The 26,102-nt window shown below is 40.4% G+C and overlaps 1 protein-coding gene across 4 annotated transcripts in view; it reads right to left on the bottom strand.

Moving 5' to 3' along the window:
* Positions 1–26,102, bottom strand: part of PCNX1 (pecanex 1) — a 133,393-nt gene that overhangs the window by 91,140 nt on the left and 16,151 nt on the right. For all 4 annotated transcript variants that reach the window (XM_030559669.1, XM_030559668.1, XM_030559667.1 and 1 more), the window contains exons 4-6: positions 22,696–22,741; positions 21,161–21,250; positions 14,593–16,284 (exon numbers count right to left, since the gene is read on the bottom strand). In XM_030559669.1, the coding sequence (XP_030415529.1) occupies positions 14,593–16,284; positions 21,161–21,250; positions 22,696–22,741 (1,828 nt within the window). The remainder of the gene's footprint in view (positions 1–14,592; positions 16,285–21,160; positions 21,251–22,695; positions 22,742–26,102) is intronic.

The following is a 26,102-nucleotide window of genomic DNA, read 5'->3' on the forward strand; positions in this document are numbered from 1 at the left end:
TGGCTATACACGAGGCAACTAAGGCTAGCTGCCGAAGTACGATCCCACTCAGCCTGCTGGACATACTCACGCAGTTAGCTCAAGCTGCTGTCATGGCTACACTATTATTAGACACTAGCTCAGGCAAAGAATCACACCTCCCAGCTGCTATGTAGACATCTCCTGGGCACCTACTCTCAGGCTGTGTGTCAGGTGCACATACCAAAGAAAAGAACAGTGCTGCAGCCTACTGAGACTCAGACAAGCTTAAATCACACAGGGGTTTCAGCCACTCACAGTAACCTGGAGAAATGCCAGCAGGAAGAGCCTGACCAGTTTGTAACAGCGGGTTAACCAGGTTTCAGGAAAAAGAGGAATTGGAAGGGTCAGATGTTTTGTTATAGTTCAGAATCTTACAAACAGAAGAAGAGACCTGGCACCAAATAACTGTTAAACAGAGAGGGCATTTTAGTTTCTAATATGTAAAAAGTGTGTTTCAGAGAATGAAACACAAAACGGCATAGAGATCTCTTGTCCAGCATAGAGGTGCAAAGACAGCTCAAGAAAATGAGATCATAAGACATTCCAGGATAGTGGTACTGAAAGGTAGTGAAGTGGAAAGCTTACACATCTAGGAGATCCAGTACCTGTGGGCAGATCCTCGGCTGGTGTAGATTGTTGCCATACTTTCACAATGGAGCTATGGCAATTTATACCAGAATCTGCACCCTTGATTTCTTTGCAGAGATTACTTTCTGCCAAAGGAAGGGAAGAAATTACACAATTTTTGGTGGATGTAATATATCTATCAAGCATCCACAGAAAATTATGCCCAAGATTGGCCATAACTCAAATGTGAAATTGCAGGACTATTAACTGTCATCTATAACCCATCATTTAAATAAGCTTCTGTACCAAATGACTGGAGGATAGCTAATCTGATGCCAATTTTTAAAAAGGGTTCCAGAAGTGACCCTGGCAACTACAGGCCAGTAAGCCTCACTTCAGCACCCGCCAAATTGGTTGAAACTATCGTAAAGAACAAAATTGTCAGACATATAGATGAACATAATTTGTTAGGAAATAGTCAACATGGGTTTTGTAAAGGGAAATCATGCCTCATCAATCTACTAGAACTCTTTGAGGGGGTCAACAACCATGCGGACAAAGGAGATCCAGTGGATATAGTGTATTTAGATTTTCAGAAAGCCTTTGTCAAGATGCCTCACCAAAGGCTCTTAAGCAAAACAGGCAGTCATGGGATAAGAGGGAAAGTTCTGTCATGGATTGGTAACTGGTTAAAAGATAGGAAACAAAAGGGTAAGAATAAATGGCCAGTTTTCAAAATGGAGAGAAGAAAATAGTGGTGTCCCCCAGGGATCTGTACTGGGCCCAGTCCTATTCAATGTATTCATAAATGATCTGGAAAAAGGGTTATACAGTAAGGTGGCTAAATTTGCAGGTATAAAACTACTCAAGATAGTTAAGTCCCAGGCAGACTGCAAAGAGCTACAAACGGATCTCACAAAACTGGGTGACAGGGCAACAAAATGGCAGGTGAAATTCAATGTTGATAAATGCAAAAGTAGTGCACACTGGAAAACAATCTCAACTATACACACAAAATGAAGGAGTTTGAATTAGCTGTTACCACTCAAAGAGATCTTGGAGTCACAGTGAATAGTTCTCTGAAAACATCCACTCAAGGTGCAGAGGCAGTCAAAAACGTGAACAGAATGTTGGGAATCAAGAAAGGGAGAGATAATAAGACAGAAAATATATTGCCTCTATATAAATCCATGGTATGCCCACACCTTGAATACTGCGTGCAGATGTGGTTGCCCATCCTCAAAAAAAGATATACTGCAATTGGAAAAGGTTCAGAAAAGGACAACAAAAAGGATTAGGGCTATAGAACGGCTTCCATATGAGGAAAGATTAATAGGACTGACTTTTAGGCTTGGAAAAGAAGCGACTAAGGGGAGATATGATAGAGGTCTATAAAATCATGAGTGATATAGAGAATGTAAATAAGGAAGTGTTATTTACTCCTTCTCATAATACAAGAACAAGAAGTCACCAAATGAAATTAATAGGTAGCAGGTGTTTGTAAAACAAACAAGTATTTTTTCAGGCAATACACTGTCAACCTCTGGAACTCCTTTCCAGAGGGTGCTGTGAAGGCCAGTACTATAGCAGGGTTCAAAAGGAAGCTAGACAGATTCATGGAAGACAGCCATTGATGGAGCTATTAGCCAGGATAGGCAGGAATGGAGTCCCTAGCCTCTGTTTGCCAGAAGCTGGGATTGGGTTACAGGGCATGGATCACTTGATGATAACCTGTCTGTTCATTCCCTTTGGGGCACCTGCCATTGGCCACTGTCAGAGGACAGGATACTGGGCTTGACGGACCTTTGGTCTGACCCAGTATGGCCGTTCTTATTGATTTCTGCAAGGAAGTTGCCAAGAGATGGTGGAGAGGGACAGAGAAAGAGAAGGGTCATCCCCATTCCCTTCTCCACAAGGTAGCAAACTCTGGTAGGGAAATGGGGCAGATGATAACACCATAACGTAAGAATCCAGCAATCAACTCTTTTGCTAGCCAAAAAAGAACAGCAGCTATAAAAAAAGTAAGTATTATAGAATACCAGGGTTGGAAGGTAGCTCAGGAGGTCATCTAGTCCCAACCCCCTGCACAAAGCAGGACCAATCCTGAGAGAGATTTTTGCCCCATATCCCTAAATGGCCCCCTCAACGACTGAACTCACAGCTCTGGGTTTAGTAGACCAATGCTCACCACTGAGCTATCCCTCCCCCAAGGTCTAATATTCCAGCGTTTTGGCTGATTGCATCAAGAGCAGCATTGAGAGGCAGACAAATGAATACTTCGCACCATGGCAACTTGTAATTACTGAGTTTGTGAGACAGAATACTATCTACTGATCAACAATTATGGGCATGAAACCATCTGCTTTAAATATTGAACAAACATTTTTCTAGGCCAGGGGTCGACAACCTTTCAGAAGTGGTGTGCCGAGTCTTCATTTATTCACTCTAATTTAAGGTTTCGCGTGCCAGTAATACATTTTAACATTTTTAGAAGGTCTTCCTATGTCTATAATATATAACTAAACTATTGTTGTATATAAAGTAAATAAGGTTTTAAAAATGTTTAAGAAGCTTCATTTAAAATTACATTAAAATGCAGAGCCCCCTGGATTGGTGGCCAGGACCTGGGCAGTGTGAGTGCCACTGAAAATCAGCTTGCGTGCCACCTTTGGCATGAGTGCCATAGGTTGCCTACCCCTGTTCTAGGCCATCTTGAAGTCAGATGGGTATGTTTTTGCATTAATGCCTACAGACTTCACTCTGAACCTTCTCAGTTGTTTTACTGTATTTTATTTCTCAGAGCTATGACATTATCTGGGAGAACATTAAAAAGATGAAGTTTCTCCATTTCTACATGGTCCACTTAATTGTAATATACCTAGTTTTTTTAAGGCTAGATACCATTATCTTAATCTAGTCTGATTTCCTGCATAAACACAGGCCAAAGAACTTCAAGTGGTAATTTGGGCATCAAACCCAGAAGTCTGAAGTATTTATGCTGAAGATCTAACTTTCATACCTTGGATGGCTTTGATGAAGCTTTTTGCACACTTGACTTTCTAGGTGGGATAAATCATATGGAAAGATATTGAAAATTTGCAGAACACACTGCTATTTTCTTGGTGGTATTGAAAGTGTTTTGTATTAAGCTCATATGCACCATTACTCATGCTCGTTCCAAGTCAGATTTAACACAAAACCATGTTTTAGGTATCCAAGTTTTAGTTAAATTCTGGGCAGCCGAGAGTTACGTCCTATAGGTCCCTCTAGCAGTAGTATATGAAGTTTCCACTGTGGTGCACAGAGAATAGTGAATATTACTTTCTTTGAAGGTCAGAAGTTGCTCATGGCTACCCGTGTAACAATAAATTCAAGCATGTCTACGAAGTGAATTCAAGAAAGGAATTGCTACTTTAACTGGAAATCAGATTTGATCACGTAGGATCCAAATGGCATATATCAAATGCTAAATATATGTAAATATTGAAGTCAGCAATTAATCCAGCAAATGGCTCTGAAATGTGAGAAGTGTCCTACTGATTATGATGGTTCTCTTTCAGAGAAGTATACTTGGACCCTATCTACGTTAGGCAAAAAGGTATTCAAACAGTTGCATGAGCGCTGCCAATACAAGACATTCAAATACTTCGCTTCCATTATCCACCATTTTAAAAGATATTTAAAAATAATTGTCTGTCGATTTTTTCATGACACTTGAGACTATCTTTATTTCAGGCCCAGCCAAGATGATTCAGTCCTAGAAAATTTTTTCTCCAGTGCAGGTGGAAAATAAAACATTTGGCTGCATTTTCTTTTAAACCATTCGTATGTATCCCACAATATGTTTGTCTGGTTTTTTGGGGTCAAGCACTCTGCACCTTCCATCAGTCAGCCTTGCGGAAAACTAGGTAAAATACCTAGCAGTCTGTAATTGGCATTCTAAGGGGAAGCTTTCCCTGAGGTAACTGTAAAACTCTTAGCTGTAAATAATACCTAACACCTGTGGAAAGCAACTAAGGTGTACTCCTTACTGTCAACAGCCACTACTTCGAGTCAGACAAGTTTGTCCTAGTTACACATGCCTCAAATCCTTCTATGACTGCTTCTATGACTGCTCCAGCAAAAGCCTATCAAGCTGTCACCTACCCTAAAGCTGATCAGCAGACCTCACTCAGGATCTGTAGCAATAAGGTACGATCACATATGGGGTGGGCAATAATTTTCATGAAGTTCCATGAATTTTGGTAAGTCCTCACGGGCCACATATTTCTACTATATTAATGCAGGGGATGTGGGGTCTGGGAGGAAGTTTGGGTGCAGAAGGCAGGTGCACCAAATCGGGCTGGTGCAGGGGGGTTGGGATGCAGGAGGGAGTGCGAGGTGCGGGCTCTGGCCAGGAGGCACTTACCACACGTGGCTCCCAGCCAGCAGTGCAGCAGGGCTCAGGCAGCTGCCTGCATGCCGTGGCCCGATGCTGCTCCCGGAAGCCGCTGCAGCTAGCGTGTCTCTGCATGCTCCTTGAGCAAGGGGGGCAGCAGGTCTCCATGCGCTGCCCATGCCCACAAGCACTGCCCCTGCAGCTCCCATTGGCCGGTTTCCAGCCAATGGGAGCTGTGAGGACAGTGCTGGGGGTGGGGGGCAGTGCAAGGAGCTGCCTCCCCTCCCCCCAACCGGGGCCTGTAGACATATGCCAGCAGCAGCCGGCCAGCTCTGGGAGCAGTGTAGGGCCACGGCAGACAGGGAGCCTGCCTGCCTGAGCACCCCGCTGCACCGTGGGACTTTTAGCGGCCCGAACTCTGAGATCACGAGGGGGCAGGGGAGGACGGACAGAAATGTTAGATGGGGCAGACCTGGCCCATGGACTGTATTTTGCCCACCCCTGATTCAGATCAAGGTGTCATAGATCCAATGCTCATTGGACATCCAAGATTGAACACAATACTAAGTAGTTTCAGGAGAAGATCAAAAGGCTAAGATTCAGTACAATAGGCCTTATATAACAATAGTTTCTCTAGGGACACACAAAGCACATGAAAGGCACACAAGTCTTCCAGTGAAAATGCCCAGATTGTCCACCTTTGCCGGAAGAGCATAGAGAGGACAAGAAAGCAGCAATTAACTGCTGACTTATTGGTAGAAGAGGGACTTTCCACACAAGATACTGTGCTTTCCAATTATGTTATGCTTTTGCAATGGCACAGTGGTATATGTGGGAAATATTTATTTTAAGCCCAGTGGCTATCATTCACAGACATTGCCATTTTGGTTTTTGGGCCAGAAAGAGCACCAATGAAAGTAAAACTTCTCTCAGAGGGCAGGAGGGAAAAAAAGATAGTTTAGGCTAATGATAAACCCCTCTCAGTATTAAACTTGCTTACTCTGTAGTCATATCCCCACTTTTGCCATGAACCTGCTCCTACCATTGACACCATGAAGTGTTAAATGGCTACTTATGAGGTTGGAAGTTTCTGAACTACTCCACTTCTTTTGGTTGCCTCTTATGGCAGCTAGATCTAAGTGATAAGCGAGCTCTACCATGTTAAAGATGTTTTAAGGCATTGCTGCACACCAGATCTTTACTTTTATTATATACCAAGCCCCCTCCCCCCCAAAACTATGTTAAAAGAACATTAAGGCTGAGAAGTTAGAAAGTGCAAGAACTAAGGTTGCCATTGCAACATTAATTCAGCCACAATGTGCATATGTATAATGATAGTTTTCCTATGTGACATCAGGCAAGAAAGTGTGACAGAACAAAGAATGAAACAGCTCTTCTGGGACCAAGGCAATGGTCAAAGCATTGCTTTCTTATCGATTCTTGTAACTCTGCCGAATTTACAGTCCATCCTGTGCAGTGAATGAGGCAGGAGTCCCATAGAACAAGTAGTTATGTGACTAGGTAATTAGAGACTATCCTACTGAATATACACAAGAAGGCCAAATTAAGGTTGAACAGATAACCTAATTCTAGCATTTCTTAACTTCAGAGGACTTGACTTAGCAAGCAGAACATTCTTTTAAACAGTTTTATGTATGTCATTTCCAATGAAGAACCCAAAAAAATTCATCACGTGGAACTGTATTAACCTCCACACTGAATAAATTTAAAAAAAAATAATTGGTAGCAGTATACTGTTACATCTGTAGACAAGATATTAAAGGTGAGGTATGGGAGAAGTGACAGTACCAGTATGTTACAAAATTATCAGTTACACTGCAGAGGAACATTGGGAATCATGAATTCTGTTATAGGCTTAAGAGGGGAATGTTGCCTAAGGATTACAGACAGCAAAACAGGCATGTACATTTGACTCATTCAGCCTGAAAGACTTGGGTTGCCCATATTAGAGAAAAGATTCTAGTTGCAACTGACAAAAACAGTGTAATGGTGGGGATTTACTATAGACCAATAAATTAGACAAGGGAATAGGATGAGCAGCTCCTTAAAACACCCCGTGTATTGTGTGGGAAAAAAACTCTGCATTATCAAGAGGGATTTCAATCCAGGGAGGATAAAATTAGATTTAAAAAAAGGAGTTCTTAAAATACACACATTATTCTCTTAAAAAATAAACCTGTTGCAAATTTAATTTGCAATTACAATAACTTTAGGCCTTGATGTAGGTTGTTATAAAATTTAAATAGATAAAAACACAACGCAACATGTCCTCAAATTTTGGTAAGCTCATGGATCTGCTTTTTTTAGTTATATAAAAGAATTGGAGGGGTGGGAGGGACATGTTTGTGAGGTCAACTCAAGCATTATAAACACAATTTTATGCACTACATTGTTGATATTGTGTTCAGTCTTTACAATTTAGCAAATGCTGGTACTGTATTTTCTTTTTCCAGGTGCAAGTACTTACAGTTTCTGTTGCGCAGAAAGGCTTTTGCCTTACTATTGGTTTCAGTTTAGTTAGTAGGAGCAGAGAGAATATTTTCTTCAGTTGGACTATTTCATTCAAAATTGAGAAACCAATATGGAATGAAAGCAGGAAAGCTTGTTTTCGCTGTCAAATATATGAATAAAAACCATTTGGAAGGGAATGAGATCTAATTCTAATAAAGTTAAAGAAAAGGAGCCAGACTGTCAAAGGTATTTAGATGGAGAGAGATTTTCAAAAGCACTTTGGATTGTTTCTGGTCACTGTGGGCCAGATTTTCAAAGGTAGACAGGGGCCTAGAGTGATTTTCAAAAGTACTCTGATTATGCGCTCAGCTCCCATTGATTTCAAATTGCTTTTGAAAATCCCTCTAGGCCAGGGGTGGGCAAACTTTGTGGCCCGAGGGCCACATCTGGGTATGGGAATTGTATGGCAGGCCATGAATGCTCACAAAATAGGGGTGGGGGTACGGGGGTGAAGGCTCCAAGCTGGGGCAGGAAGAGTGGGGTGTGGGGGGGGGGGAGTGCAGGATCTGGGGTGGGGTTGGGGCTGAGGGGTTTGGGGTGTAGGAGGGTGCTCTGGGCTGGGACTGAGGGGTTCAGAGGAGAGGAGAGGGATCAGGACTGGGGCAAGGGGGTTGGGCACGGGGAGAGGCTCAGGGATGTAGGCTTACCTTGAGCTGCTCCCAGAAGAAGAAATAGCAGCAGCAGCAGCAGCAGCATGTGCCCCCTCCGGCTCCTACGTAGAGATGTGGGCAGGCAGCCCTACTGCACACTGCCCCATCCACAGGCATTGCCCCTGCGGCTCCCACTGGCTGTGGTTCCCAGCCAATGGGAGCTGAAAGACAGCACTTGGGGTGGGACAACATGTGGAGCGGAGCCCCCTGCCCACCCCTATGCACAGGAGCCCGAGGGGGGACAAGCCACTGCTTCTGGTAGCAGCTTGCAGTAAGCCTGCATGCCTGAGCCTCTCTCTGTGCCCCAGCCATGATCCCCCTCCCATCCTCAGAACCCCTCAGTCCCAGCCTAGAGTACCCTCCTGCACCCCAAACTCCACATCTCCAGCCCCACTCCAGAGCCTGCACCCCAGCGGGAGCCCCAACCCCCTGCCCCAGCCCTGATCCCACTCCTTGGGCTTGATTCAAATGGCTGGTGAGCTGGATGTAGCCCACAGCCCATAGTTTGCCCACCCCTGCTCTAGGCACCTGTCTACCTTTGAAATCTGGCCCATAGTAACCAAAAGCAATCCATCAATTAACTACTCAATATTTCCTTTGTTTAATAAAATCAGTTCTCAATGCAAATGATGTTTTGCTAAATTTTTCTTATGTATACAGCGTATTTGAGGTAGTTTTATTTTACTAATGAAAAACAAGTTTTTAAAATGCTATTGCTGTGTATTTTAAAAAAATTTTTCCAGACAAATACAGCTGGACATAAATCAAAAGTAAAAACTAATTAAGTCAAGAAATGTGTCAGTCACCATTTTCTAACCAAAACGTAAAAATCACGCATCTGAAGTGTATGTTAAGACAACTGCTTAAACAAAAGTATATAGATTCAGTGTACTTTCCATTCTAGCAAAAAGCAGTACAAATTTAGTGTAAAGGCTAAATTTGTTTGCAAATAACCATGTTGTAATGTTTATACCAACCATTTAGAATCAACCTTTTAGGAAGGCAACTAAAAAGCCCAAATGCAAAGCAAGATTACTTTTTAAATTATTCAAATCAAAGTTTCTCTCCTGTTGACTTAAATCAAGATTAACATTGGTGAATTTAAATAGCTGACTAAGATCAATCCACCCGATTTCAATCTAAGGGACATAGGCTAGAGGTCTCGTGTTATCCCACATAAAACACTGGAGTTCCTAAGATTTATACATGAAAGCTTTTTAAAAAACAAAATTACTTCAAGCAGACTGCAATTCTATACTAGACCATATTATGATGGAAAGAGATTAAACAACCAAATTAAACTGAGAGCTATCTAGGTTCAAGAAATCAAACTAATTTCATTTGCTATGTCAAATAGAAATATATATTTAGTCCTTTAAAAAAATGCAGGTTTCCAAAGCTGGAAATACACGAGCAAAACCAAATGGGAGAACATATTTAAACATAAAATTGTAAATAACCTGGAATTGCTTAAACATGCTCTATTACATTAAAAAAAATGAAATAAGACTTCCTTCATTAAATCCAAGGGGAAATGAAGGCATCAGTGTAAAAAAGAAAAAATCAATACACAGCAAGTGAAACGACTGAGAAACTGTAGACAAATGATAAGGAAAGCTAAAGGTTATCACTAAAAAATTAAATGGCCAGTAGGATTAAGCATAGTAAGGAGGAATTCTTTAAAAATGTCAGGAACAAACAAAATCCTTGCAACTGAATAGGTTTGATACGAGACATGGATTTTGAAATTATTAGCGATGAAGCAGAAGAATTAAATATTTCTGTTCTGTAGTCAAAAAAGCAGGATGATTTATTCATATCTCACAGTGCTAATGAAATACTTGAACATCCTCCAGTTGCTGATGGAATAAACAGCACTATTAAACATTTTTAAATCTGCAAGACTGATAACTCATATCCAAGATTATTACAAGAAGTGACTGAGGAGCTGTTTGAACTCTCTCAACTATTAATGTTGATTTTTAGAAATTTTTGGAACACTGGGGAATTACCAGAAAACTGACAAAAGGTTAATATTGGAGAGTTAATAGGATGATCTTGGTAACTACATGCCAAGTACCCTTACAATGAACATGGACACAATCATGTAAAGGCTGATACGGGATCTAAATCAGTAAAGAATTAGAAGATGGTAGCATAATTAATGTTTTTATGGAAAACAGATCTAAAACAAACTGAATTTATTTTTTTTAGGAGATCACAAATCTGATTAAGAAAGCATCTGTTAATATAATTAGATTTCTGTAAGGCATTAGAATTAGTCCTTCATGACTTTCTGATAAAAAATTAGTATTATACAAAGTCATTGTTGCCCACAGTAAATTAATTAAAAGCAAATTAATGAAAGATCACAAAAAATAACTGTAAATGGGAAATCTTCAATGAATGAAGTGTTTCTATTGGGGTTCCACAAGTACCTGTTCTCAGCCCAATACTATTCAGTAGGATTCAGTGATCCAGAAGAAACATAAAATCATGTCTAGTAAAACCTGCAGATAACTTAAAGTGGAGAATTGTCCAATAATGATGGGACATGTCAGTTACACAGACAAAACTGGACCACTTCATAAGGTAGGCGTTTAATACAGACAAATCAAGTTCACACATCTAGGAATAAAAAGAACATAAGTCACACTTACAAAATGGTAGACTGTCCTGAAAAGCAGTAACTCTGAAAAGGACTTTGAGGGTCACAGTAGATAACCAACTGAATATCAACCTCTAGTACAATGCCAGAACTAAGAGGGTAAACAGGAAGTGTATTACCTTTGTATATGGTTACTAGTGAGATCATTACTGAAATGGTATAGCCAATTCTGGAGTTCACACTTCTAAAAGAATCTGGGGAAATCTGCAAGGATTCAGAAAAGAGCTAAAAGAACGATCTGAGGACTAGAATACATACCTTATAATAAGTGACTCAAGAGGAGCAGTCTACTTAGAAAGAAAGTTAAGAGGAGCCTATCAGTCTACAAGTACCTACATGGGGAAGAGATTTCTGCTAAAACAGTTCTTTAATCTAGTATGAAAAAAGAGACTAAGCAGGGCCAAAGGTTGGAAGCTGAAGCTAGACAAATTCAAACTAGAAATAAAGGGTGCAAATTTTAAACAGTTAAAGTAATTAGCCATTGGAGCAAACCATCTACGGATGTGATGGATCCTCCATCACTTGAAGTCTTTGAATAAAGATGTCATTCTAAAATAAATGCAATAGTTTAAACAACTTAAGGGCTTGATGCAGAAGTTATTGGATGAGGATCCTTGGGCTGTGTTATAAAGGGTCAAACTAAATGATGTGGCTGTAAGAATCCATTAAAATATTCCTCGAGATGCAGTTACTGTGAGTGATACGGGGGTGGAGGAAAACACACAAAAAGAGAATAATGGAAGTCAAGGAGAAAGCAGTACATGCTTATTAGGCAACTGGACATGAAGCTTGTCCCAGCTTGTGAAATCAATGGAGAAATAAAAACGTGAGACATACAGCAAGGTACAGAAGCTAGCATTTCCTTCCAACAGCTTGAGACAAGCCCACTGAAATATGCCTTCACACTCCTCTCCAGATGTTCTCTTAACCCACCAGCCCTGACCTGAGTTCAGGTGTACTAGGTAGTTCTCCATAACTAGAGCAAATACTGTACAAATGTGATCACTTTCTCCTAAATATTCTTCTTGTTCATCCAAGCAGTCTATTCAGAGCATTAGGGATCTATGCCAGAAAACAGCCATTTTGGAAGGAACAGCAAATGGAAGGACTTTCCATGTTAAACAATATCTTATACTGTACAGTTCACTACAGGTAAGTACCAAGGGGTTAATCCCTTGGGTTTGGTATGCATTGTCTTCATAAAGGGCCTGCATGTTGGCAGCATATTTCTACTATCAATGTACCAACTCTTCCACAAACTAAAGGTGATTAGTGTTCACACAAAAATTAAGATCAGTCATCTCTAGAGACAGTATATTGTATCCATCTTTGTTTGCATATCAGAAACCATTCAAACAAAAAATTTACACTAAAGTAGTTTGACTGTACTACTAAACTAAGTGAATAAACTAAGAAAAGTGCAGTTATGGTGAGAACAGTGAATTTATAAACAGGCCCTTTCATTAATCAGATCTGTTCCCAATAGGTATTAAAATCAAAACTGCTTACCACTTTGGTGACAAGGATGTTTTTACTATGGGTACGTCCAGACTACCCGCCGAATTGGCAGGTAGTGATCGATCTATCAAAGATCGATATATCGCATTTTGTCTAGACATGATATATCGATCCCCAAACACGCTACCGTAGACTCTGGAACTCCACCAGGGCGAGCAGAAGTAGCGGAGTCGAAGGGGGAGCCGCGGCTGTCCATCCTGTGCTGTGAGGATGGGAGGCAAGTCGAAATAAGATACGTCGACTTCAGCTACGCTATTCCTGTAGCTGAAGTTGCGTATCTTACATCGACACCCCCTCTGTCCCCTCTGAGTGTAGACCAGGGGTATGTTATAACAGTATTAACCTTGAAGAGCTATTTGTGAAAGAACAAGCTGGATTCTTTCCTTACTCAGATTGCTTCATTAGGTGATTGGTTAAGTTCCAGAACTCATTACTGATGATTAGGGCTCTGTGTCTGTCATGGAGGTTGTGGAATACCGTGACTTTCCGCAACCTCTATGACTTCTGAAGTGGCCAATGGTCCCAGGGACAGCGGAAGCAGCCACAGCTCAGCGGCCTCCGGCAGCACTCCGGGGCAGCTGGAGGAACTGCTGCTCAGCGCCCCTCCTCCCTAGTGTTGCAGCCCCTACCCCTCCTAGAGCAGCAGACCCCCAGGAGCGCCCCCAAGTAGCAGACCCTCCCTGGGGGCCCCCCCAGATAAGATTTAGTCAGGGGTATTTATAGTATAAGTCACAGATAAGTCATGGGGCTGTGAATTTTCGTTTATTGCCCGTGATGTGTCCATGACTTCTAAAAAAAAACACTCATGACTAAATCGTAACATTACTAATGAAAGACAAGCTAGAAAGAACCCAATTTGACTTGCAGATTTCACACTAAAGGCAACTAAACAGGATGGATATATAGATAGATCGATAGATAGATAAACACTAAATGAAATTTGATCAAGAATCACTGACAGAACCCTAATGCCAGCTTCACAATTTTTCAGAAATTAAATTTACTTTAAGTTATAATGCTTGCTTCTAAACAAAGGGCAGTAAAGGGATAGCATGAATTGTGTTTAGTCTTCCAGACAGACTTTAAACAAATTTCATCTTACAAGATGAAATATTCGCTATCTTTTATGATTTAAGCAAACTTAATACTTGCTCTAATAAAAGTAACAATTATGTCTTACAACTTAATTACAAATGTTTATACAGGCTGAAACTACCTACACACTTGAAGTTTTATAGTTTTCATGACTTTCATTAACAGGATCCAGATATCACAGATGAAATCCAACTTTAAAGGAAACTAGAAGTCAGAGTTGAAATAATTAGTAATTATACAGAGGTCCTGAAAATTCTTATTTTTGGTCCATTCAGTTTCCACAACCAAGTGACAAGAGTCAACCAGTTTGGCAAAGTGACTCATGAAACGCAGAAGCTGAAACAGAGATGATTGACTGATACTGATGAAATCCTCAGTATGAAAAAAATAGAATAGTACATCCCTATGCTCATTTTGCCGTCAACCAATAAGTCAAGTTTACGTCTCACGTTCCATCAGTAATCCAAGCAATTTTAAACAGCAACAGAAAGTTACAATCCCCTCATTGTCACTGGAAGGATTAGGTTGGCTCAAAATAATGAGAAAAAAAAGCTAATCCTGATGCAAATGACTTTGCTCAACCACCTTGGTAACAATGACAAGGTTAACGCAAAAAATCAAATTCCTTATAAAGATTTACTGAAGTAACCAAACAGTCATGAGAAAAAGCAATTCAAGACACAAGGGCAGATTTTTTTTTTTTTTTTTTTTAAGTGTAGTACCAATGCTAGACAATTCCAATTAACAGGCACAGAAGAAGGGTTATTCTTACAATTTCAAGTAGCACAAAGGCTTAAAAAAAGCTTTATAAATTAATGTAAGATTCTTTTAATTTGTTTTGAGCGCAATAGTGAAGCAAGTTTAACCTCAGTTACAATGATGTAACCCAAAGACACAGTTCTGGTAAAAAAACCCAAAGAATATCAAGAATGGATTCTATAATATTTCACTACATGCCCTTAAACACAGTCCCAAAAGCTTTGTGTCCTCTAAAACACAGACCTTCCAAGGGGACGCTTTTCTTTTGTCTCTAGTAAAACTAAAACCAGAACAGGATGAAGAATTCAAGCATAGTTTGTTGTAAGTCAAAGAGCAAATAATCATGGATACCAAATTTAGTAGCAACATGTGGTAATGTTACTTCTGGTAGCTTTGTTACTTACCTCCACTTGCTGATTCTTGCTCTTCCCCTTCGGGAAACATAGCCTGGCTTGGTAAGCTATTCCTAGAACGAGTGACTGACTCTAAATGTGAAGCCCTTCCCAATAGCGATAGCTCATCTAGCACCTCTCCCTCTTTGGCCTCCAAATCTGATTTTGAAGTGGTTAATTGTTTTATGTTACCTGGTGCCATTAAGCTATTTGGGTTATTTAAACAGGCTACAGTACCACTGTCCAGACTTAATACTCTGGCACGACTCTTCACACTGTGAGTACTAGAAGTTCGACGTGTTGAACGTTTTTTGCTAATTCCTTCAGAGCCTAAATGGGCTTTGTGGGTGTTCGAGTCTGCGCCTCCTCTTTCTTTAATGTATTTGGTCTTTAGAGCATTGTACTTTCCCTCGGGAGACTGACATGAATGGGAAGTGGTGCTGGAAGAGCTATCACTGCTGAACTGGTGAGCTGACTGCATGCTTGAGGTCCTGCTCAAGTCACTCTGATCACTGGAGTCCTCGTCATGACAAAACACAGCACTTTGAGGTTTGGTTCCAGACACGCCTCGAAAGGAAATGTATTCCCTATGCCGGCTTGAGTCAAAACTACTAGCCCGCTTTTTTCCTGTCCGTCTCCTGCTCGATTTATGAACAGAGGCTGTCCGATGGATTAAGCTAGAGGATTTAGGTCGTACATCTCCTTCCTTTTGTTTACCACCTGTTTCTTTACAAGTTCTTGAATCAACTAAGGCAGCCAATTTCTCACTCTGATCATCTCGTGTTTCAGCAGCCTTCCCAGGTGGCCTGTCTACTTGTGTAGTCAGTTCATTGGCATGTGGGTTCTTATTGGCTTCTTCTGAAGCAGAGGCACTAAGACCCCTTTGACTGTGTATCTCATCGGATGTGTTGGAATCCTTTGTTTCTTGAACACCACTATTAGTGCTCATTTCTACAGCAGTTCTTTCACTACTAGATCTTTTATCTGTAGCAGAGCTACTGTCATCCTCTGAGTCAATACAGCAGTCCTTTCTCTTGCTGGTCTCGCTCTCTTCTCTAGGAGACTCCTCATGCTCTGACAACACATTTTCTACATGAGTTGAACTGGTCTGCTCACTTTTGTAGCTACTGATGGTACTGTTAGTGTCACGATCAATTCCACTGCAATAGCTTTCTGTTGAACCACTACTCCTACCACTCAGGCTTCTCAGACTGTCCACGCTTTTCTCTGCTTTCAAAGATTTGCTCTTCCCACTCTTGGCCAGCGGCTGGGGGCTGCTACTTTTCAGGATGTCATCTAACTGAAAGACTCCTGAAATACAAGAGTTCCCAGCTAAGGATTCTTTAGATCCACAATGGGGTTTGGAAGCTTCCAACTCACTGACTGGATCTAGTCCTCGTCTTTGCTGATAGAGAGGAAAGTCATTTAGAGAAGCATCTGGAAAAGCAACAGCAGAGCTAGAGGTCCTTGGCACACCTCGTGGTCTGTGATCTTTTCTATAGGAGTGGGAATGCAAAGGTACAAGAGAAGCCATTTCAGTGTCACATGCACTAGATAGAGACTGATCCACATGGTGGTTGTTTGGGAGGCACACTTTATCACTGTTGTCCCTTGGCAAATCCTGTCCAGAGGATAACCAAGGCTGGATGGAGACAAAGGAGTCATTGGAGACCAGATGAAGAATCTTCTGATCAGCTGCCAAATCTGTGTAAGTGTACATTTGAAAATATTAAAGTCAGCAAGACATACAACTTTGCTTTTCTACTACTAGATTACAAAAGAAACAGTTCAGTGAAAAGTTAGTTACTTCCTATGACAGTAAAAGTTTTACAGGTCCGGTTAGCTAGCCTGCAGCATTTCAGGTTCTGGGAGACTTGTTGAGCAGTAAGTTAGTAGATAACGCCAGCAAAAATACAAATATCGCTGCAGCACTCATGTAAGAGTTAAACATGGGCTACATTACCAAACAGTAAGAGTAAGACAGGACTGTGTCAAGACAGAGCACAGTTGTACATCATTTGTACTGAGAGTTATACATCTTCAATACTTGGACAGAACAGAATTATTAAACATTATGTCCCATCACACCTTATTATTGAAGGTCAAAAAAGTGATTCCTCTACTTTAGTGATCTTTGTCAGACTTGATGTTCTTTGATGCAGTATGTTCATCAAGTCCCTTTTTTTGTAAAAAAGGATCAGATCTGCTCCTTTGCAGGAAAATACAGTAAATGTGACTACATTCACAATCTTACAGAAATTTTAAAAAGTGATCAAAGCAGTCACTGCAGTAAGACTCCATGACTGAAGTGACTAAAGTAGATCCAAAAAGCATAGAGAAAAACCCATCAAGTGCATTAGTTTCCTACCATAGACTATAAAATGCTCATATTAACAAATCTGCATGCACTGTCAGCAAACAGCTTGATCACACTCCACCTGAAGGGGAAGTTATTCGAATTCTTCTAAACTGCAGTGCTAAATCCCAGATTTAGGTATACAAGTAGTTACTACTCATTCAAAACTGAACTGCAGCTCTACTCTGGAAAATGGTGCTGTAAAAAGAGCATCATGTGTCATCATGTGTCTCAACAACTGTAGTATCACGTGCACTAAAGTTACAATTATTTATATTATATTTAGAGAAAGATTTTTTCCTTCTGCCTGCCTTGCAGAAAGCATCAAGAGTGAAGCTCTTTTCCTTCTTGTGCATTACCACCAATATAGAAGACCTGGAGACCAAATCAGACCAACACAATTACCAGCCCTCACTGTTTACAGTGGGTTCATACAAGTGTAATTAACTGATTGGAACTTAATACATAGTAGCTCTGCCTATGCACAAGAAGGAGCAGAATCCAGATAACTCTCAGCTAGCACTGCAGAGCTGGAGTAGAAAGCCTGAAACTTGTCAGTGAGGCAAACAGTCGTGACTCTGAATACACAGGGAACCTACCTACTGGTAGGAGCGAAAGTAACTTAAAGGACTTACCGGTACACCGAGTCCTGAGCAGGTGCGTGGCCTCAAGCAGAAGAGGTAGGGCCTCAACTGGAAGAGGCGGGGTCTTTCAATATTTAAAGGCCCTGGGACTCCGGCTGTGGCTGGGAGCCCCTTGGCCTTTAAATGATCCCAGAGCTACCAGCTGCAGAGGTGGCTGGCAGCCCTGGGGCTCCAGGGTGAATTAAAGGGCCCCAAGCTACTCCGGGGCAGCAGGGCTCCAGCAGGGATTTAAAAGGGCCAGTACTCCTGCCACTGAGGAGAGCCCCGGGCCCTTTAAAGCGCTGCTAGAGCCCTGCCGCCACTGGGGTAGTGGCAGCGGGGCTCGGGTGGTGCTGTAAAGGACCCAGGGCTCCCCACAGTGGCCGGAGCCCCTGACCCTTTAAATCACTTCCAGGGCTCCGGCAGCCGGGCTCGGGCAGGGATTTAAAGGGCCCAGTGCTCATAAGAACGGCCGTACTGGATCAGACCAAAGGTCCATCTAGCCCAGAAGCCTGTCTACCGACAGTGGCCATGCCAGGTGCCCCAGAGGGAGTGAACCTAACAGGTAATGATCAAGTGATCTCTCTCCTGCCATCCATTTCCACCCTCTGACAAACAGAGGCGAGGGACACCATTCCTTACCCATCCTGGCTAATAGCCATTTATGGACTTAACCACTATGAATTTACCTACTTCTCTTCTAAACATTTTTATAGTCCTAGCCTTCACAACCTCCTTAGCAAGGAGTTCCACAAGTTGACTGTGCGGTGTGTGGTGAAGAACTTCCTTTTATTTGTTTTAAACCTGGTGCCCATTAATTTCATTTGGTGGCTTCTAGTTCTTGTATTATGGGAATAAGTAAATAACTTTTCCTTATCTACTTTCTCCACATCACTCATGATTTTATATACCTCTATCATATCCCCCCTTAGTCTCCTCTTTTCCAAGCTGAAGAGTCTTAGCCTCTTTAATCTCTCCTCATATGGGACCCATTCCAAACCCTTAATCATTTTAGTTGCCCTTCTCTGAACCTTTTCTAGTGCTAGTATATCTCTTTTGAGATGAGGAGACCACATCTGTATGCAGTATTCGAGATGTGGGCGTACCATTGATTTATATAAGGGCAATATCATATTCTCCATCTTATTCTCTATCCCCTTTTTAATGATTCCTAACATCTGGTTTGCTTTTTTGACTGCCTCTGCACACTGCGTGGAGGCCTTCAGAGTACTATCCATGATGACTCCAAGATCTCTTTCCTGATTAGCTGTAGCTAAATTAGCCCCCATCATATTGTATGTATAGTTGGGGTTATTTTTTCCAATGTGTATTAGTTTACATTTATCCACATTAAATTTCATTTGTCATTTTGTTGCCCAATCACTTAGTTTTGTGAGATCTTTTGAAGTTCTTCACAGTCTGCTTTGGTCTTAACCATCTTAAGCAGTTTAGTATCGTCTGCAAACTTTGCCACCTCACTGTTTACCCCTTTCTCCAGATCATTTATGAATAAATTGAATAGGATTGGTCCTAGGACTGACCTTTGGGGAACACCACTAGTTACCCCTCTCCAGTCTGAACATTTACCATTTATTCCTACCCTTTGTTCCCTGTCTTTTAACCAGTTCTCAATCCATGAAATGATCTTCCCTTTTAACCCATGACAACTTAATTTACAGAAGAGCCTTTGGTGAGGGACCTTGTCAAAGGCTTTCTGGAAATCTAAGTACACTATGTCCACTGGATCCCCCTTATCCACATGTTTGTTAACCCCTTCAAAGAACTCTAATAGATTAGTAAGACACGACTTCCCTTTACAGAAACCATGTTGACTTTTGCCCAACAATTTATGTTCTTCTGTGTGTCTGACAATTTTATTCTTTACGATTGTTTCAACTAATTTGCCCGGCATTGATGTTAGATTTACCAGTCTGTAATTGCCGGGATCACCTCTAGATCCCTTTTTAAATATTGACGTTACGTTAGCTATCGTCCAGTCACTGGGTACAGAAGCCGGATTTAAAAGGACAGGTTACAAATCATAGTTAATAGTTCTGCAACTTCACATTTGAGTTCCTTCTGAACTCTTGGGTGTATGCCATCTGGTTCTGGTGACTTGTTAATGTTAAGTTTATCAATTAATTCCAAAACCTCCTCCTCTATTGACAATTCAATCTGTGACAGTTTCTCAGATTTGTCACCTACAAAAGATGACTCAGGTTTGGGAACTTCCCTAGCATCCTCAGCCATGAAGACTGAAGCAAAGAATCCATTTAGTTTCTCCACAATGACTTTATCGTCTTTAAGAGCTCCTTTTGTATCTCAATCATGCAGGGGCCTCACTGGTTGTTTAGCAGGCTTCCTGCTTTTTTGACGTATTTAAAAAACATTTTGTTATTACCCTTTTGAGCTTTTGCTCCGGATGCTATGGGGAGCCTCGGGCCCTTTAAAGTGCTGCTCAAGCCCAGCTGCTGGAGCTCCAGAAGCACTTTAAAGGGCCCGGGACTCCCCTCAGTGGCTGGAGCTGTGGGCCCTTTAAATTACCACCGAGGAAGCTGGTCCAGTCTGGCACACCTTACCGGTTCTTGCCGGTATGCCATACCATACCAGCTTACTTTCACCTCTGCCTACTGAGTAAGATGGTGAAATTTATACTTAGGCATTACTTAGGTGCACTACTCCTCTGAAGTATGACTAAGAGAAGTCACCATGAAAAAATTCTCTAGGCTGCAAGTTTATACTAAGCTTCACATCTAACAAGATTTTTTCATGAAGTTATAAACCCATGAAAACAGGTTTAAAAATAAAACTACTGACAATCATAGAATATAAGTTAACATGCAATGAAAGGATGCACGATCACACATTTTCAGGCATCACAGTAATAGTTCTCACACATACTGCTGCAACATACAGTTTCTGATCCTGCAAGCAGTTTGCTGTAAATATGCCTCAAATACAAAAACCCACTCCAAAATCTTACTAACCTTTTGTAAGTTGTACCTAACTATACCAGTGTCATGCCTTTTAGAGAGTTTTCAGTGGCAAAGGGGCAGAACATACAGCATACATCCAATACCCTTTGGACGATGCCAGAAAATTGAGCATGCATGCAGAGGGTGAACTTCAGAGGATGCACACTGTATACCCAAAGGGCTTACTGTAATTAATTAAGAAAAGGAGAAACTCCAAGACACCATCTTTTTGGTTCCATCTAAAAAATAAATGAATTATCCACATTCTGTCCAGCAGTATCAATAGTGACACAGCATGAGCTTCATGCAACTCGGGTGACCAAATGTCCCGGTTTTATAAGGACAGCCCTGATATCTGGGGCTTTGTCTTGTATACCCCCCACCCCCATCCTGATTTTTCACACTTGCTATCTGGTCACCCTACGTGTAACAGACTGACATTTAACTGAAGTGTTAGGTTTTTTGGTATGACCAACTAGGAGGTTTTGAGTTGTTTTAAACTAACATTTATTAAAGTGACATTAGGAGGACTGAATAGCCCCAATGAAGTACATACTGATATAGAAGTTTTATGGCAATCATGGACCATAATGCCAGATTAAAGCATAATAAATCCGAAGTCTTACCTTGTTCTTCACTCCCTTCTTTACAAAGACTACAACTCCGGCCAAGACTTAAACTGATATCATCAGAAGTCTTCGCAGTGTCAGTATCTCCTATATATTGTAAAACGCATATTAGTGCTCAAAATATTAACTTTTAAATCTATTGAGGGTACACGTTTTTTAAATATTTCACTTAAAAGTAAGATGCTAAACATAAGATTCAAAATTTGCACTAAGACCTCAGCTTAGTCACTTTGCTTGAAAATGTTTTAACTACCACAATTAAGTAACATAAGATTACTGTAATAGAAAGGAATTGGAGAAAAGTGTCTACTTTATCAGTTTGTTTTACTTTGTGTATAAGCAGATTCTGCTTTTGATTGTGTGGGTCTTCAATATAGCAAGTGGGAAAGGAAAGGGATATTCTTTTAGAGAGAAATAGGAAAATGAAAGCCTGCTGAAAATTTAGTTTTGCTCAGAGGTAGGTGAAATACCTGAAGCTACTTTTTAAAGAATATTTACTGGATTGTAAATTTACAATATCCCTTAAAATAAGCTTGAAATGCAAATTCACAAAATAGCAATCATGTCAATTCTCTAACAGGAGACGGAGCATATTAGGAGTTTGCCAGGTAATGCAGTAAGCTAGGTATTTTGCAGACAGTAAGTTATTTGCTTTGAACAGTTTAGGTGTTTTGTTGCCTATTTTTGAAAGCAACACTCTGATTAATGAAGACTAGCAGAAACAAAATACTGTGACTTTCCCTGAGCCTTGTTTACATCAGGGTTTTTAGCCACTGGAATAAAGCACAGACACAACACACTGGTATAAACTGTGATTAACACTGCTGCAGCTTCAACAGTTTGAAGCCATGTTAAGCTGCACTGGTACAAGACAGTTTACACTAGTGCATAGCTTCTCTAACAGAATTTTGCACAAATACAGCCACACTAGTGGCTAAACACTGTTGAAGCGTGAACAGAACCATCAAGAGGATAAAAATGTACATAGATTAACTAGCAGGGCAGGGAAGAAAACCAGTTATTTCCTTATTTAAATTAAAAAGTTGCACATTTAAGGAGGCCACCTTCCATTTTGCCTGTTACAAATAATCTTTCCCACTAAATTGCATTTTAAAATAGCTATTCTGGACAATACTACTTCTCTCCTTATTTGTTGGATGCTTAGCATCCAGTAATATTAAGTTAAAGTATTGCAGCAGGTGGAACAACTGCTGCGGGATAAGTAATAAATGAGTATTTGAAAGGATAGAGAGTGAGGGAGGAGAAAAAAAGTCAAGTAAGCATCTTTTAGGAAGTGAGACAAATTTCTATGCTTTCCTTTCCCAGAGAAGTTTAAAAAAGTTTCTCTGCACTTGTAATCACAACACCCAAAGAATTAAGAATGTTTTCAAGTCAGCAGGCAGCATACTCACCCATCCCTATAACAATGGCAGGCTGAAAGGTAAAGATGGTGGACAGGATTTGGATACACCACATCGAAACTGATTTGAAATGCTCCTGCAAGGCAATATCAAGGATAGACAGAATCTTACCTTTGATGGTTGCTGCTGTTCCAAGACGAGCTAATCCTGATCCAATCTGGAAACAGCACATTTTAAAAACAAGAAAAAACAGAGTAAGCCTTTTCTGAGTTACATGGCGACTGTAGTTTCATAGTGCTGCAATGTGTACATTATTTACTTATACACGTAAGGGAGATTTCCAAAGGCACAAATGGGAGTTAGGTGCCAGAAGTTGGGCACCTAAAAGTCCTTCGTGTCTTCACAACTGTCTGTGAATGGTAAGCCGTCTAATTTATTATTCAAGAGTTAACACTAAGGCTCTAATTTGCAATATTATGGATCCCACAATATTAGGCTTCCATCACAATTTTAGCTTACTTTGCACAGTACACAATTTAGCATATATTTTGAATTTTGCAACACACTTTCTCAATTAATACAGTAGAACCCCATTTATATGAGCTGACAGGGGCTGGGGCTCCTGATGTCAACCAGGCATTAATGATAGTAAAATAGTTGAAGCAAAATGTCTGGTTATCAAAAAAAATATGCATAACAATACTTAGTGCTTATACTGCTCCAGCAAATTTTTCTTAAACGAATAGGTCTTCTCTGGCTTTTTCAAATTACTGCAATTAATAAAGATCCATTATTATTTTTTTCATGATTTTCCATTTCTCGTCTGCTACTCAGCTGCAATTACTTGACAGTCATCCCACAATCCAAGTAGGGCCTTAGTTATTACGAAGTTGCATTCTTTTCTTTATACCTATTGGAAGTAGTGACTTCAGTCTTTTAAATATGCAGATTTTAACCTGACAGCTTCCCTATAAATTATCCTATTGAAATAAACCACAACATTGTTGCCAGGCTGACAAGCGTCAGGCTATAGATGCCTATGGTGATAAAGCCTATAACAGTTCAAGAAAAAAATGGACATTGAAATATTTGTCACTATTTCCTTAAACCCATTTAAAATAATAAGCAGAGACATACTGGTTATGAAGATCCACCTATGCAACACTGGGAGTCGATATTGTCCAAGTTACAGAAGACAGCTTTGGACAACTGCTGATCATGACTATATTATTAAAGCATAAATCTATCCAACAAGCTGTATGGCTATAACTGATTGTAGATGAAAGCTTAACAAGTTACGCTAAAATCCCAAAAGCGTATCCAGTATCAACACAACTGATCTACTTGATCAGCTTTGTTCTTGGCAACTACTTCTGCAGCATACAATTAATAACAGATCTGAAAAGTATTACTATAGAGCCTAAGAAATCAAATCATGGACCAGGATCCCATTGTGCTTGGCACTGTACAAAACAGAACAGAGTCCCTGACCTAGAAAGATTACAATATAAGCATAAAAAGAGATGGCGGATACACATTAATTCTAGCTTTGTGTCCTGGACGGCACAGTAACAATAGCATGCATTTATGCAGCTGTAAGAAAAATTAAGAACACACATTCACAAGCTATTCAATTTTTATGCATGAAGGGCGTCAGTACTCCTAGAGTGATGAAACTCTTCCAACACACAGAGCTGACTCTCTTGGTTGGTTTTGCTGCTACACTCCCAAGCCACTTCCCCAGTTCCCCAACCACCACTGCCACAGACTCCTTCAAAAACAGACCAGCAGCAACGAATACCTCCTCCTGTGCTCTGACTAGGGGCAGTTATCTCAGCCTGCAGATTAGCAGGCTCTTTCTGCTGTTGCTCCCACTCCCCCCATATTACACCCCTTCCCTTTAAGAAAAGCATTTAAGAACCAAGTTAAAATGGCTGATTTCCAGCGAAGGGGTGACAAGAGAAAAGACAAAGACCAAGACACTCACTCTAGGAAAAATCTAACAGATTTGAATTAGTTTTATAAATCTTACAGAGAGGTAGCTGTTTTATAGCTAGAGCTTGTGTTTATTAAGAATTTTTAGCTTTCTTCACATATATTTTGTGTCAAATGATCATCATTAAGTATATAACCTAAGAAAACAAATACATTCAAAATACAAGTTTTACTGAGCAAGGCCAAAACATACTTTTGGGTTTGCATGTTTGCAACTACTAGTTAAAAAAAAACAAGATTTGCTTAATGTCTAAAGAAAGCCTGATACACTTCTTTACCTTCAAGCCTTAAAACTAACATTTTATTTCAGAATGCTCTCTTTAATGTAAAGTGAAGACATAGTTCATAAAGTTGCAGGAGGGTATATAATCCACTTTTTTGAACAATTCAGTGGAGTTGAAGTTCACCTCTTTAGTACTACACTTCTACCTTGACATAACGCTGTCCTTGGGAGCCAAAAAATCTTAGCGCATTATAGGTGAAACCACATTATACTGAACTTGCTTTGATCCACCAGAGTGTACAGCCCCGCCCCCCCCCCGGAGCACTGCTTTACCGCATTATAGCCAAATTTGTTTTATATCGGGTCACGTTATATCGAGGTAGAGGCACATTAAAAAGCCACACAAGCATGCACACAAGTTCTGCTTCCTCACTCAACATTAGAGCTGAGTGAATAACTTTTTTTTTCCAGTTTGGTGAGTGACATAAAAATCCAGGAAAATATTCTGTTATTTTGAACTGGAAGTGTTTAGGGTTTTTTGGTTTTTTTTTAAAACAAAAAGCCAAAACAAAGATGGTTCAAATCAAATGAAACAAGATGTTATTTAGAATCAGCATTTCATTTCGAAACAAACTTCCAAAACTGTTCCTTTGAAAGTGCAAAAATGGAACAGATTTCCAAAAAAAATTTCAGCTGAAACTATTCATTAAATTCAGCAACTCAAATCTTCAAATAGTTTCAGTGTCTCAAAAAAAGCATTCTTCTGTGAACTTTCTATCCAACGAAAAATTGTTGTCGAGCTCCACTCAGCACTACAGAAGGAAAGAGGTCAAATACATAGTGATAGTAGTATACTTTCAGCTAAAATAGTCATTGAAAAGAGAGAAGCCACAAGAATTTACTTGCTATAAGCATTTCCACTATTCTGCTCACGATTTACTGGTTTGAAAGGGAAACTATCAAGGTTGACAGGCTCAAACTTGAAAATGGAAGAAGAGATAGAAAGAATATAGAGCAGAAAGCAAAAAGGAGTGGCAGCTGAAAACAGAAAGGGATTATGTAAAGCATCATCCTTAGAAAGGATGTAGGTCATACTGCCACAATCCAGCTATTTTCTCCTGTAAATCTTGCTGCCTTCAAGTTCTTTGCTGAACAAGCAGAACTGGTACATAAGCACTGGAAAAAGTGAATTTTGCCTATGCATTTAAGCCATACACAGGGCTCAGGTATTTACTGTCCCTATGCTCAGTCATTACAGCTTCAGTGATTTTAGAATAGCAGGTCCCAGTTTTGCCAGCACAGATGCAACTTTAGTCAACCCTCCTTCTCCATCATGGAGCCAAAGAACACTGTGCAGTTA

Source organism: Gopherus evgoodei, chromosome 4, assembly GCF_007399415.2.
Source record: "Gopherus evgoodei ecotype Sinaloan lineage chromosome 4, rGopEvg1_v1.p, whole genome shotgun sequence".
NCBI classification, from domain to species: domain Eukaryota; kingdom Metazoa; phylum Chordata; order Testudines; family Testudinidae; genus Gopherus; species Gopherus evgoodei.